The sequence below is a fragment of the Scyliorhinus torazame genome, chromosome 19 (genome assembly GCF_047496885.1).
Source record: "Scyliorhinus torazame isolate Kashiwa2021f chromosome 19, sScyTor2.1, whole genome shotgun sequence".
NCBI lineage: Eukaryota > Metazoa > Chordata > Chondrichthyes > Carcharhiniformes > Scyliorhinidae > Scyliorhinus > Scyliorhinus torazame.
The window spans coordinates 88,436,252-88,449,537 of NC_092725.1; the positions used below are offsets into that span (position 1 = coordinate 88,436,252).

At 44.9% G+C, this 13,286-nt stretch overlaps 1 protein-coding gene across 2 annotated transcripts in view; it reads left to right on the forward strand.

Moving 5' to 3' along the window:
* zdhhc17 (zDHHC palmitoyltransferase 17) overlaps positions 1-13,286 on the forward strand; it is a 168,286-nt gene that overhangs the window by 127,762 nt on the left and 27,238 nt on the right. For both annotated transcript variants that reach the window (XM_072484710.1, XM_072484709.1), the window contains exons 10-11: positions 8,884-8,984; positions 9,430-9,554. In XM_072484710.1, coding sequence (XP_072340811.1) covers positions 8,884-8,984; positions 9,430-9,554 — 226 coding nt within the window. The remainder of the gene's footprint in view (positions 1-8,883; positions 8,985-9,429; positions 9,555-13,286) is intronic.

Genomic DNA, 13,286 nt, shown 5'->3' on the forward strand with positions numbered 1-13,286 from the left:
CTAGGACTTGGTTTCATCCCATTACTCCATTGTCCTGTTTCTGTTCCTGGCCGAGCTGTTTCCACTGCAGTTGCTAAACTCCCACTGCCTTAGGTCCAGTTAAAAATTAAACTCAAAAGGCCCTTCTAACTAAAGGTGGCCCTGGTTGCTAAGCAACAGTTCAGTCCTTCTCGAAGCGCTGTTTGTTTTTCGCATCATAAACTATTAAATCACAATGTAGGTACTGTTTGAAATAAAACCAAAGCCCCCACACAGGCAAACACCTTTGTTTAATATGAATCTAAATAGTGTGTTATCCCTTACACCGAAAGACTAAATTAAACTCCCTTAAATCTTTACCTTATTTCTAATATGCAACTACACAAACATGGATTACTTAAAACTAACTCTGCTTCCTGATAATGACAAAAGAGAGATTGCGATAAAGTAGAAAAGGTATGCTTCAGGTGGATCATACCCAGGCTGTTTGTAGAAAACTGAGAGGGAAATTAAGAAGGAAAACTGGAGAAGCAATGAGAGTATGAGAAGAGACTGGCAGCTAACATAAACACAAATCCATCCGTAGGTATATAAATAGTAAAAGGGTGGTAAAAAGAGAAGTAGGGCCGATTAGGACCAAAAAGCGGATTTACATAGGAGGCAGAGAGCATAGTTGAAATATTAAACAAATACTTTGCATTTGTCTTTACCAAGGATGAAGGTGCAACCCAGATCACGATGAAAGTGCAGGTAGTTCAGACACGTAAATGGTTTAAAACTGATGAGAAGGTAGTGAATCGGCTGTCAATATTTAAACTTGATCAGGCACCAGGGCCGCATGAGTTGCATACAAGGATACAGAGGGAAGTGAGAATGGAAGTTGGATAAACACTGGCTATTATTTTCCAATCTTCCTTAGACTCGGATGGTGACAGGTGACTGGAGAATTGAAAATGTTACACCCTTTTCAAAAAAGGATGCAAAGATAAGCCCAGCAACTACAGACCAGTCAGTTTAACATCAGTTGGTTAGCTGGGAAGGGTGCAGGGGACGACAGGGGAGTTCTAGAAATTATAATTTGGATCAAAGTTCATAGTCACTTCAGTAAATATAACTTGTTATAGCCGGTTAATCTGTTATCACTGACTATTGAATTAATCACAGGAAATTCAGAGCAGGATTTCGACTGTTTATTCAAGCATATGCAGCCAGTTCAACCCAATAGCTGATCCAAACTCTAGCGTTTACAGAAAAACTGCACACTCTTATACTGTGCTTCGCAAGTGTACAGACATTGTTTGCATTTCGATCTTATGTTCCCCATAGATTTTTACCAAAACAGGTATATCCTGTACCAGCCACACACTTGTGCCTGCACTCTTCCCAGAGGCCTCTCAGATGGTATGACTACCATCCACCACCTTTATCTGGTGCACAAATGTCCATTCTATCTGACTCCAAGGCTTCTTGATTGCTAATGAGATCAGCTATTGCAGTCCTTGCATCTGGAGATTCTATTGACGTGTTTTTAAGTTTTATGAAAGACGACTGCTGTTAGAATATGCTTGATGCTGATTTTTACAACAAAGAGATGTGCTGACTTTTAACAGAGACCTTTTCTATTACTATTAATTCTTAAAACTCACTATGCAATCATATCGAATTACTTCCCCCTAACAAACTTAATTAAGGAAGGCCAGCACAGATTTGTTGTGGGAAATTCCTGTTGAACTCTTTTTATCCTGTCTGCTAGCTGACCTTAATGCCACTATTAGCACCTGTGTTAGTCTTTAACACTTTTATTACCACTCCCGTTGTCTTGTGCGGAGCACCTTCGCTCAGTCTGCAAGCTTGATCCCGACTTTCCATTCACTTGTTATTACAAATCACCATCTCGCTCTCATGCCCACGTTTCTGCCCTGGACCTGGCACAATGTTCCAGTGAAGCCCAACCCAAACTGGAGGAACAGCACATCATCACTTTACAGCCTCTGGACTTACCATTCAGTTCAACAACTTCAGACCATGAACTCTGACCTTAATTTTTATGTATTTTTTTCCAACTCTCTTCCCTACAAGGACCAGTTTGTAACTTGTTCTCCTGTTTTTGCTTTGACCCTTACTCTGCTATTAACATATTCTGTGCTCTGATTTGTATAGCACTATGAACACTTGTCTTAATCTTTAACACTATCATTACCACCTATTTTATCTTGTGTCCATGAAATCTTTGTCAAATCTCTCCTGAGCTCCTACCTATTCCTATCCTTCTATTTTACTCCTTCCCCTCTTCAGCAGTATCACATTTCTACCTCTCTTCAGCTCTGAAGATCAGTCATATGGACTCAAAACTTTAATTCTCCTTAGATGCTGCAGACCTGCTAAGTTTTTCCAGCACTTTTGTTTTTATTTTGTGTTTAAACAACTTGCCTCGAGAAGTTTGATGAGGTAACTGATGAAGGCAATGTGGTTGATGGGGTGTATGTGAACTTCCAAAAGACATTTGATATAATGTTGCACAACAGATTGTGAGCAAAGTTAGAGCTCACTGAATACAAGGGACAGTAGCAACATGGATACAAAATAGGCTGACTAACGGGAAACAAAGTGTAAACAACTATTTCACTCGGACTGGAGGATAGTTTATAATAGAACGCCCCGATATATGTTCCTGATATAGACTAAGGACTTGGATCTTGGTGTGCCGGACACAATTTCAAAATTTTTGAATGGTATAAAATTGGTAGTTTTGTGACCCATGAGAGGGATAGTATAGAACTTCAAAAGGACATAGACAGGTTGGTGGAGTGGGCAGAGAAGTGGCAGATGCAATTTAATGCAGAGAAGTGTGAAATGATTCATTTTGGTAGGAAGAATGCAGAGAGACAATGCAAAATAAAGGGTACATTTCTAAACTGGGTGCAGAAGCAGAGGGACCGGGTGTATTCATGCATAAATCATTGAAGTGACAGGACAAGTTGAGAGTGTAGTTAATGAAACATTAATGAGAGCATAGAGTACAACAGCAAGGAGGTTATGTTAAACCTGTATCAAACTAAAAAGTTCTCCGGGGTGTTGGGGCTGCTGCTGGTCAAGGTTTTTAATGAGGCAAGGGGCAGAGTTTTTAATGAGGCAAGGGTCGCAGGCTACCATCTCCTTGATTTTAAAACGGGACAAGAACCCGGAGTCATGTGGGTCTTCTAGGCCGATCTCCCTTTTAAAAAAAATTTAGCATACCCAATTTTTTTTTTCCAATTAAGTGGCAATTTAGCGTGGCCAATCCACCTAACCTCCACATCTTTGGGTTGTGGGGGCGAAACCCACGCAAACCCGGGGAGAATGTGCAAACTCCACACGGACAGTGACCCAGAGCCGGGATCGAACCTGGGACCTCGGCGCCGTGAGGCAGCAGGGCTAACACACTGCGCCACCGTGCTGCCCTTGATCTCCCTTCTTAACGTGGATGCCAAACTGCTGGCAAAGCTTTTGGCCACTAGGATTGAGGATTGTGTGCCGAGTGTTATTAGGGAGGACCAAACAGGGTTTGTTAAAAGTAGGTAACAGGTGGCGAATATAAGAAGATTGCTCAATGTGATCATGATGCCCCCAGAGGGAAAGGAGGTGGAGGTAGTGGTGGCAATGGACACGGAGAAGGCATTTGACCGGGTAGAGTGGGACTACTTCTGGGAGGTGCTGGGACGGTTTGGATTTGGGGTGGATTTCATCGACTGTGTCAGGCTGCTAGATCAAGCCCGGCGGCGAGTGTGAGGACAAACAGGACGACTTCCGACTATTTTAGACTGCACCGCGGGACGAGACAGGGGTGCCCCCTCTCCCCACTGCTGTTTGCGCTAGCTATAGAGCCGCTGGCAATTGCTCTGAGGGTTTCAGAGGGTTGGAAGGGGCTGGTTCAGGGGGGGTGGAGCATAGGGTTTCATTGTATGTAGATGACCTGCTTTTGTACGTTTCGGACCCGATGGCGGGGATGGACGGAATCATGGCGACATTGGGGGAAATCAGCCGGTTTTCGGGGTACAAATTCAATATGACAAAAAGTGAAATGTTTGTAGTTCAGGAGAGGGGCCAAGGGGACCGGCTGAGGGAGCTGCCGTTCCGGTTAGTTGGGGACAGTTTCAAGTACCTGCAAGTGGCGCAGGATTGGGGTCGACTGCACAAGCTGAATCTGTCCCGGCTGGTAGACCAAATGCGAGGGCAGTTTCGGAGGTGGGATGCGCTCCCGCTGTCGTTAGTTGGGAGAGTACAGACAGTTAAAATGACGGTCCTCCCGAGGTTCTTATTCGTGTTCCAGTGCCTCCCCACTTTCATTCCACGTTCCTTTTTTAAGAGGGTAAGCAAGATCATTTTGGGCTTTGTATGGGCGGGTGATGAGGGTGATGCTCGAGCGGAACCGGGGGCACTGCCGAATTTCAGCAACTATTATTGGGCGGCTAACATAGCCATGATAAGGAAGTGGGTGGTGGGGTGGGGTCGACTTGGGAGTGGGTGGAGGCAGCCTCATGTAGGGGTACCAGTCTGGGGGCGTTGGTGATGATGCCTCTGCCGTTCCCGCCGGCGCGCTTCTTCACCAGTCCTGTAGTGGTGGCGGCCCTTCGAATTTGGGGACAATGGAGGAGGCACGTGGGAGCAACGGGAGCATTGGTTTGGTCCCTGATATGTGACAACCATTGGTTTGCCCCGGGGAGGTTGGATATGGCAGAGGGCGGGGATTGAGCGGATGGGAGATTTGTTCTTGGATAGGGGCTTCCCTAGCTTGAGGGCGCTGGAGGCCAAGTGTGGGTTGACAAGGGGGAATGAATTCCAGTATATTCAGGTGCGGGACTTTTTGCGCAGGCAGGTGCCATCTTTTCCACTCTTGACACTAAGGGGGATCCAAGATATGGCAGTGTCTAGAGGATGGGTGGGGGAGGGGTGTCTCGGATATTTACAAGGAGCTCATGAGGGCGGAGGAGGCGCAGACTGAGGAGCTGAGGCATAAATGGGAGGAGGAGTTGGGAGGGGAGATTGAGGAAGGACTGTGGGCAGACGCACTGAGCAATGTTAATGGGACATGTGCAGCTCAGCCTGATTCAATTTAAGGTCGTTCACCGGGCCCACATGACAGTGTCCCGGATGAGCAGATTCTTCGGCGTAGAGGACAGGTGTGTACGTGTCTGAGAGGACCGGCAGACCATGTCCACATGTTTTAGGCGTGTCCAAAACTTAGGAGACACTGGCAGGGGTTCGAGGACGTCATGTCTAGAGTATTGAACATAAGGGTGGAAATGGGTCCAGAGGTGGCGATTTTGGGGGTTTCAGTGGCCCCGGAAGTCCAGGGGGAGAAAGAGGCCGACGTCTTGGCCTTTGCTTCCCTCGTAGCCCAGAGACGGATACTTCCAGCTTGGAGGGACTCAAAGCCCCCGAAGTCGGATGCCTGGCTGTCAGACATGGCGAGTTTCCTGGGCTTGGAGAAAATCAAGTTTGCCTTGAGAGGGTCGTTGTTAGGGTTCGCCCGGAGGTGGCAACCATTCATTGACTTCTTTGCGGAGAATTAATCGTCAGCAGGAGTGGGGGGGGGGGTTAGGGGAATGTAGTATAGGGGGTCAATCAGGCAGATCTGGGTGGGACGGGTTACGGCAATTGCACTATGTACTTTGTTTATTGTACAGTCCTTTTGTTTTCTCGATCTGTAATTCTACTGTTTACAATGCCAAAAAATACCTCATTAAAATTGTTTATCAAATAAAACAACCTGTATCAAACATGGGTTTAGCCTCAGCTGGAATATTGCATCCAGTTCTGGGCTCCACACCTTAGGAAGTATATGAAGGCATTAGAGAGTGTAGAAAAGTTTCACATAAATGGTTCCTGGGGTGAGGAACTTCAGTTGCTTATATAGATTGAAGAAGTTACGATTGTTCTCCTTAAAGAAGAGAAAGTTTGATAGAAGTATTCAAACTGGTGAGCGGTTGGGACAGAGTAGATGGGGAGAAACTGTTCCCTTAGTGGAAGGCACTGATTTAAGGTAATTGCCGAAAGATGCAAGGGCGACATGAGAAACTGGAGGAACAGAGTCACAGGACCACTAATTAATTTTACAAGAACAGAAAATCATTAAATGTGTAAAGTTAGATTATTATGCATTACTCCTTACCTCCTCCCTTAGCTTAACAAATATACATAGATTTTAAGATTAGCATGGATTACAAGGTACATCTCTAAATCTCTCTGTAAATGTCGGAACGACCAAGGAACTGATCATCGACTTCAGCACATCACACACTTCCATCTGCATCAATGGCTCCGAAGTAGAGATGGTCGATAGCTTTAAGTTCCTGGGGGTCACCATCACCAATAGTCTGACCTGGCCAATTCATGTTGATGCAACAGTCAACAAAGCCCAACAACGTCTCTAATTCCTACGGAAGTTAAAGAAATTTGGCATGTCTGCATCGACTCTCACAAACTTCTACAGATGTGTGATAGAGAGCATCCTATCCAGCTGCATCACAGCTTGGTATGGCAACTACTCGGTCCAAGATCGCAAGAAACTGCAGAGTGTGGTGAACTCAGCCCAATGCATCACACAAGCTTGCCACCCTCACATTGATTCTGTACACACCTCCCTCTGCCTCAGGAAGGCAGACAGCATTATCAGAGACCCTTCCCACCCAGACATTGCCTTCTTCCAGACCCTTCCATCAGGCAGAAGGTACAGAAGTCTGAAGACCCGCACATCCAGACATAGAAACAGCTTCTTCCCCACAGCTACAAGACTCCTCAACGACTTCCCCTCGGACTGATCTGTTCTCTGTAACAACACTATTCATGACGCCCTATGCTGCTCTTGCTCATGTATTTGCTTTGTTTGGCCCCTTGTTCCTCACTGTAACCAATCACTGTTTGTCGATGTACCATTTGTCAATGTTCTCTGTTGATTATTCTTTTTGTCTACTATGTACGTACTGTGTACGTACGTTCCCTCGGCCGCAGAAAAATACTTTTCACTGTACTTCGGTAGTTGTGACAATAAATCAAATCAAATCTTAAACTACAATAGTAGTACAATAGTAGTACTACAATACTCACTAACACAAAGCCCCTTTTAAACAGATTAGCTGTGGTAAAATACACACACTCTGCTCTGAAACCAGTGTCTGTGGATTTCACCTCGGAATCCTCCCAGATGATTGTCACTTGAGAGTTTCCAAACTCCCCTCCCGAAAACATGCTTTAAAATCTTTGTTCACAATAATGCTTTCTATTAGTGGTTTGCATTCAAAAGTCTAGTCCAGGTTTTACAATTGATTCTTTTAAACAAAACTTCTGCTCCACATTTAACAGTAAATCCAGCCCAGGATTTTACACTAACCCCATTAGAATTTATTTGTCTTGACTGCTGTACAAACTGTTCACAAATGCTTTAACTCTAGATTCCAGAATCATACATTTGATTACCCCTGAAGTCTGCTGCCCCACCTTAAACCTAGGGCGAGATTCTCCACTCCTGCGCCGGTTGGGAGAATCGCCCGCGCCGCCAAAATTTCCTGGGACGCCGGTCCGACGCCCTCCCGCGATTCTCCCAAGCGGCGGGAACGGCCCGGTCGAGTTTCGCGGGCCGGAGAATCGCCGGAGACACCCAAAATGGCGATTCTCCGGCACCCCCGCTATTCTCAGGCCCGGATGGGCCGAGCGGCCAGGCCAAAACGGCGGGTTCCCCCCGGCGCCGTCCACACCTGGTCGCTGCCGTCGTGAGCTGTGCGTGAACGCTGGCGGGGGGGCGAGGGGGGATCCTGCACCGGGGGGGGTACCTGAAATGTGGGGTGGCCCACGATCGGTGCCCACCGATCGTCGGGCCGTCCTCTCTGAAGGAGGACCTCTTTCCTTCGGTGGCCCCGCAAGATCCGTCCGCCATCTTCTTGCGGGGCGGACTTAGAGAGGACGGCAACCACGCATGCGCGGATGACGCCCGTTATGCGGCGCCGGCCGCGTCATCTATGCGGTGCCGCCTTTACGCGGGCGACAAGGCCTGGCTGGTGTAGATAACGCGGCCCCGATCCTGGCCCATTGTCAGGGCCTGAATCGGTCGGGGCCGTTTCGCGCCGTTGTGAACCTCGACGGCGTTCGCGATGGCGCGGCCATTTCGGCGCGGGAGTGGAGAATCCCGCCCACTATGTTTACTCTTCCTTGAATTCTTCTGAACTAAACCTTTTTAACTTCATTCGTCTTAAGACATTCTCTCTGTCTCAATACCCTGTTTATCTGGATTGTAACTTGTTCCCTCAGAAGCTTGCAACTTTACAACTCCCCTGCCCTGTCCAGCTTTTGGCAGAGTTGAGCGATGTTCACTCCCCAGTGTCCTATCTCCAGCTGCAATATATCCAGAAGCTTTTCGACCTTTCAAGGCCTTCAGATGCTAAGCAAACGACTGCTACCATTTATTCTCTCTAAGCACAATAGAAACACAGTTGGAACTTAAACAACCCCACACATACAAACCCCAGCATGAATCTAACAATAGGTTTTACCCTTCCTTCCACAGAAACATTAAATTAATCCCATTTAAAACTAAACCGTATTTGCAATTTAAGTATAAATCCCTTAAAACTACCTTTGTTTTCCTAACAAAAAGAAAATTTTGCAGGACTGTGGGAAAAGGCAGGGGAGTGGCATGAGGTGAATTGTGCATTCAGAGAGCAACACACTCACAATTGGTCAAATGTCCTCCATCCTTTCTGTAAAAATTCCATGATCTATAAATTGTGAGAGTAGTACAAGGGCTCACGGATTTAAAAAAACAAAGCATAAACTTGTTGATGCCATCGCTAACATATGTCAAGCTGTTGAGGTGATGATGATAGTCAGGATGAGCAACATGCACTGTATTGACATTATTGTCTCTTTCAGATCTTTCTTTGATCACTCCATGCACAGTGCACTTCCTCTTGGAATCTACTTGGCAACAAAATTCTGGATGTATGCTACGTGGTTCTTCTGGCTGTGGACTGATATCCTTTTGAAAGTCAGTTTGATCATTTCTTTCCTCTGAGTTTTTCATGGGGAGGTGAGATGGGATGTGGCAGGGGGTTGTGAATGCACAAGTTCCAGTTGAGGAGGTGCATTTGTCCATCCGTGTTGTTTTGATATTCTGTCCAGTGTCATGACTGTTTGGAAGTAAATGGTGAAGATGTGATTTTCTCCTGGTCCCTGCCCCAGTATCTGCTTACACTGTCTATGTAACAAAGTAACTTGGCAGAGAAGAGACCAAGAATTGATGTTTTTCTGTATATGTAGGACACGTTTGACACGACTGGCTATAATTGTATTGTACATGTGGGAAGCACAAATTGTGGAACTAGCGGTTGTAAAGCTTCATTGTAATGGGAAGGAAGCATAAATCTTACAGCTCCAAACTTTGGCGCCTCAATCTTTAATTCCTTAACACCAAAAAACATCTTCCTGTTCTGTCTGTTCACCTCCCATTTCTTGTCAATAGCGTTGGACTCTTCTACAATTTTGGAAAGTCATGGAAATCAGACCCAGGGGTCATCAAAGCCACAGAAGAACAAAAGAAGAAGGTAAAAAGGAGTTAGTCATTTGCAGTTCCTGAACCTGTAAACCATACATTATGATCCATGAAAGCACTATCACGAGACTGAGTCATATTGTGATTGCTCCATACTTTCTTCACTGGTCATATGAATAATATGTGTGGTCAAGGTGACAAAATATCAGTTACTGTAATTCAGATCCTGTTAAAAAAGGGCATGATTAACCTTTACAAAGGACTAAGTTCAACCTTATTTAGAAGTAGATTCCAATTCAAAGAAACTTTATATTTAGCGTTGGGTTACAGTCACATCAGTATTTATTTGCGTCTGCAGGTAGTTGCAAAAGTGAACAGAACCCCTTTTAGTTTGACTCAATTCTGTTCTTTCACAAACATCCCCCACCTTTTCTCAAACTCCCCTGCTGAGCCCCTTAACTCATACTTTAACTTCTCTAACCGCAGGAAGTCGTACAGGTCACCCAACCATGCGCTGCTACCCCCGGTGGCGATGCCGACCACTTTAATTATTTCATGTATAAAAGTTATCAAGCGAACCTTGGAAATACTGCAACTATTTAAGCAACTTCTAGCTGTTTTGGCAGTTGTTTAATATAAATCTGGGTAATTCATCGAATTAAAACGGTTGTCTTTGCATCTTCATTTCACTGATTGGCTGTCCCCCTAACTGGACTGTAACCTAGTCATTATATTGACACAGGAACATCCTGCTCTGTGTTATTCAGTATGTTTTGTTTGCCACTCTTCAAACGTGAGAGTGGCAACAATATCCTTGGCTGACTTGTGAAGCTGCTTTGTTTATACACGGAGGTTAGTCCATGGCATGCCTGGCTGGAGGGGGAGATTTGGCAGGTTGGAGGGGGGTGGAGGGTGGTGTTGGAAACTCAGCAACTACTTTCTGCCAAAATTGAAAAGAAGCAAACATTTTTGAGCATAGTTTCTGAGTCATTTGAGACATGATGTCACATAAAATTATGTCGAATCTACAGCACATGCAGACCATTTAACCCAATCTGTCCATGCTGGCATTCACGTTCTACATGAATCTCCTTCCATCATCTTCCTTTCTGCAGCCTAACTTTAAGGGGAGACAGTAGCAGTGTCATTGGACTAACAATCCAGAAGCCTAGGCTACTGTCCTGGGAACAGGGGTTCAAGTCCCACCATGACAGCTGGTGGAATTCATAGAACCGGACAGCACAGAAGGAGGCCATTTGGCCCATTGATTCTGCACCAACCATCTGAAAGGGTTCCAACTAGGCCCACTTCTCCACCCTATCCCTGTAACCCTACCTAACCTGCAAATCCCTGGACACTTAAGGGCCAATTGATCATGGCCAATCCACCTAACCTGCACACCTTTGGACTGTGGGAGGAAACCGGAGCATCCGGAGGAAACCCACGCAGACACGGGGAAAAACGTGCAAATTCCAGTCCTGTCAGTCATCAGCTGACTTTTGGCCACTCTCTAAATTTTTAGATCCTGCCAAATGATCCTGTCAATGCCCACCACTGGCGGGACTGAAAAATCCTAACCCATAAAACTACATCGATTGTTGTAAAACCCCATCTGGTTCACTGACATCCTTTGGGGAAGGAAATCTGCTGCCCAACATGTGACTCCAGACCCACAGCAATGTAGTTGACTCTTAATTTACCTTTGAAATGGCCTCAGAAACTATTCAGTTCTAGCAATTAGGAACAGGCAATAAATACTTGTGTTATGGGCCAGGGTTTAGAAACTCTAAAGTATATTATGAAGTCCACCTAACCTACAACCTTTATGTTGAATTTGGCTAGGATGAGCACAAGAGCCTTCACTTAAGGTGTGATTTAACAGTCTTCCTAAATACTTTAATCAAAACAAGCTTTATTCTAAGAACTTAGTTAACATATAGATATAAATATACAGTAAGAATTTTTATCAATTACAAACATAAAGACCCCACACAGCTATAGTAATCTATGTATAAAGCTTAATGAATTCCCCCTTAACTGTTCCAATTCAAAAACAAAATCCCATAAACCAAAAACTCCTTTTCAAGGACGTGGCCCAGCACCCTGCATTCTCACTTGAATATGACAGGCTTTTCCTGAGATTCTGACCCCGTCTCATCAGCAGGTTTAAGCCCTTACGGAAGGCAAACTATAAGTTACCAAGGCAGGTAGCTATAATCAATGGGTTTTTTACTGGAACAGATATTTAAAATGAAAATAGAGAGACAGGAAAAAAACACTTCTTTTCTCTGACTGAGTCCACAGCAGCCAAATTTGAAAATGAAACTAAAACAAAACCTCGGCCACAGCTCAACTCCACCCACATCAAAATGACATCACTGAAGCCATGTGATAAGTCAAAAGCCCGTGACATTCCCATGACACCTGCCTTGCTAGCAGAAATAATGAAAAACGCATCTCTACCATTCATTTCAACCGCTCTCTGCGGTCATGATTTCCACATTCGCACCACTCTTCGGGTGAAGATGTTTCTTCTGAATTCCCTCTTGGATTTCTTGGTGACTGTTTTGTATTGACGATCCCTAGCTGTGATTTTCACCACACAAAGGAATATTTTCTTAGTTCTACTCTGTTGGGACCTTTCATAATTTTAAAGACCTCCATTAAGTGACACCTAAGTCTACCTGCCCTCAGCCTCTTCTGATATCTACATCCTCTGCAGTTCAATATTGTCCTTGTAATCCTTCTTTGCACCTTCTCCAGTGCCTCTGCAAATATGTTGACTGGGACAGCATGCAGTAGTCTTAACTAACTAAGGTTGGATACAGGTTTTCCATAACCTCCCTACTTCATAATTCAATTCCCTCTTAAATTAAAGCCTAGTGGCCTGGTGTGCTTTATTCTATTGGCTTTAATGGCATTAGCATTTTTAGCTATTTGGCAGTTGTTTTCAAAGCGGCTGTCATAATTTACCCAGAGGGGACCTGAGGAAAAGCTTTTACTTTTACATAGGTGGTTATGATTTGGGATGCACTTCCTAATAGGGTGCTGAATACGGATTCAACGGTAACTTTCAAAAGGGAATTGGATAAGTATTTGAAGGAGGGAATAGCTTTGGGACTAACTGGATTGCTCTTTGAAAGAGCCGATACAGAGGCAATGGGGGGAAAGGATCCAGAGGAGGTTCACAAGAATGATCCCTGGAATGAACAGCTTGTCGTATGAGGAACGGTTGAGGACTCTGGGTCTGTACTCATTGGAGTTTAGAAGGATGAGGGGGGATCTTATTGAAACTTACAGGATACTGTGAGGCCTGGATAGAGTGGACATGGAGAGGATGTTTCCACTTGTAGGAAAAACTAGAACTCAGACTAAGGGACGATCCTTTAAAGCAGAGATGAGGAGGAATTTCTTCAGCCAGAAGGTGGTGAATCTGTGGAACTCTTTGCCGCAGAAGGCTGTGGAGGCCAAATCACTGAGTGTCTTTAAGACAGAAATAGATAGGTTCTTGATTAATAAGGGAACAGGGGTTATAGGGAGAAGGCAGAGAATGGGGAGGAGAAAAGTATCAGCCATGATTGAATGGCAGAGCAGACTCGAGTGGCCTAATTCTGCCTCTATGTCTTATGCTCTTATGGAATGGCCTCCTTCTGTGCTGTAGCATTCAATGATTTTATAATATACTCACTTCTGCATGACCAATAGACAATTTAAAGAGACAATAGTTGTTGGAAATAGTTAAAACATCGGAACTAGGCAACTCCCTCAAAGAACTGTTACAGCC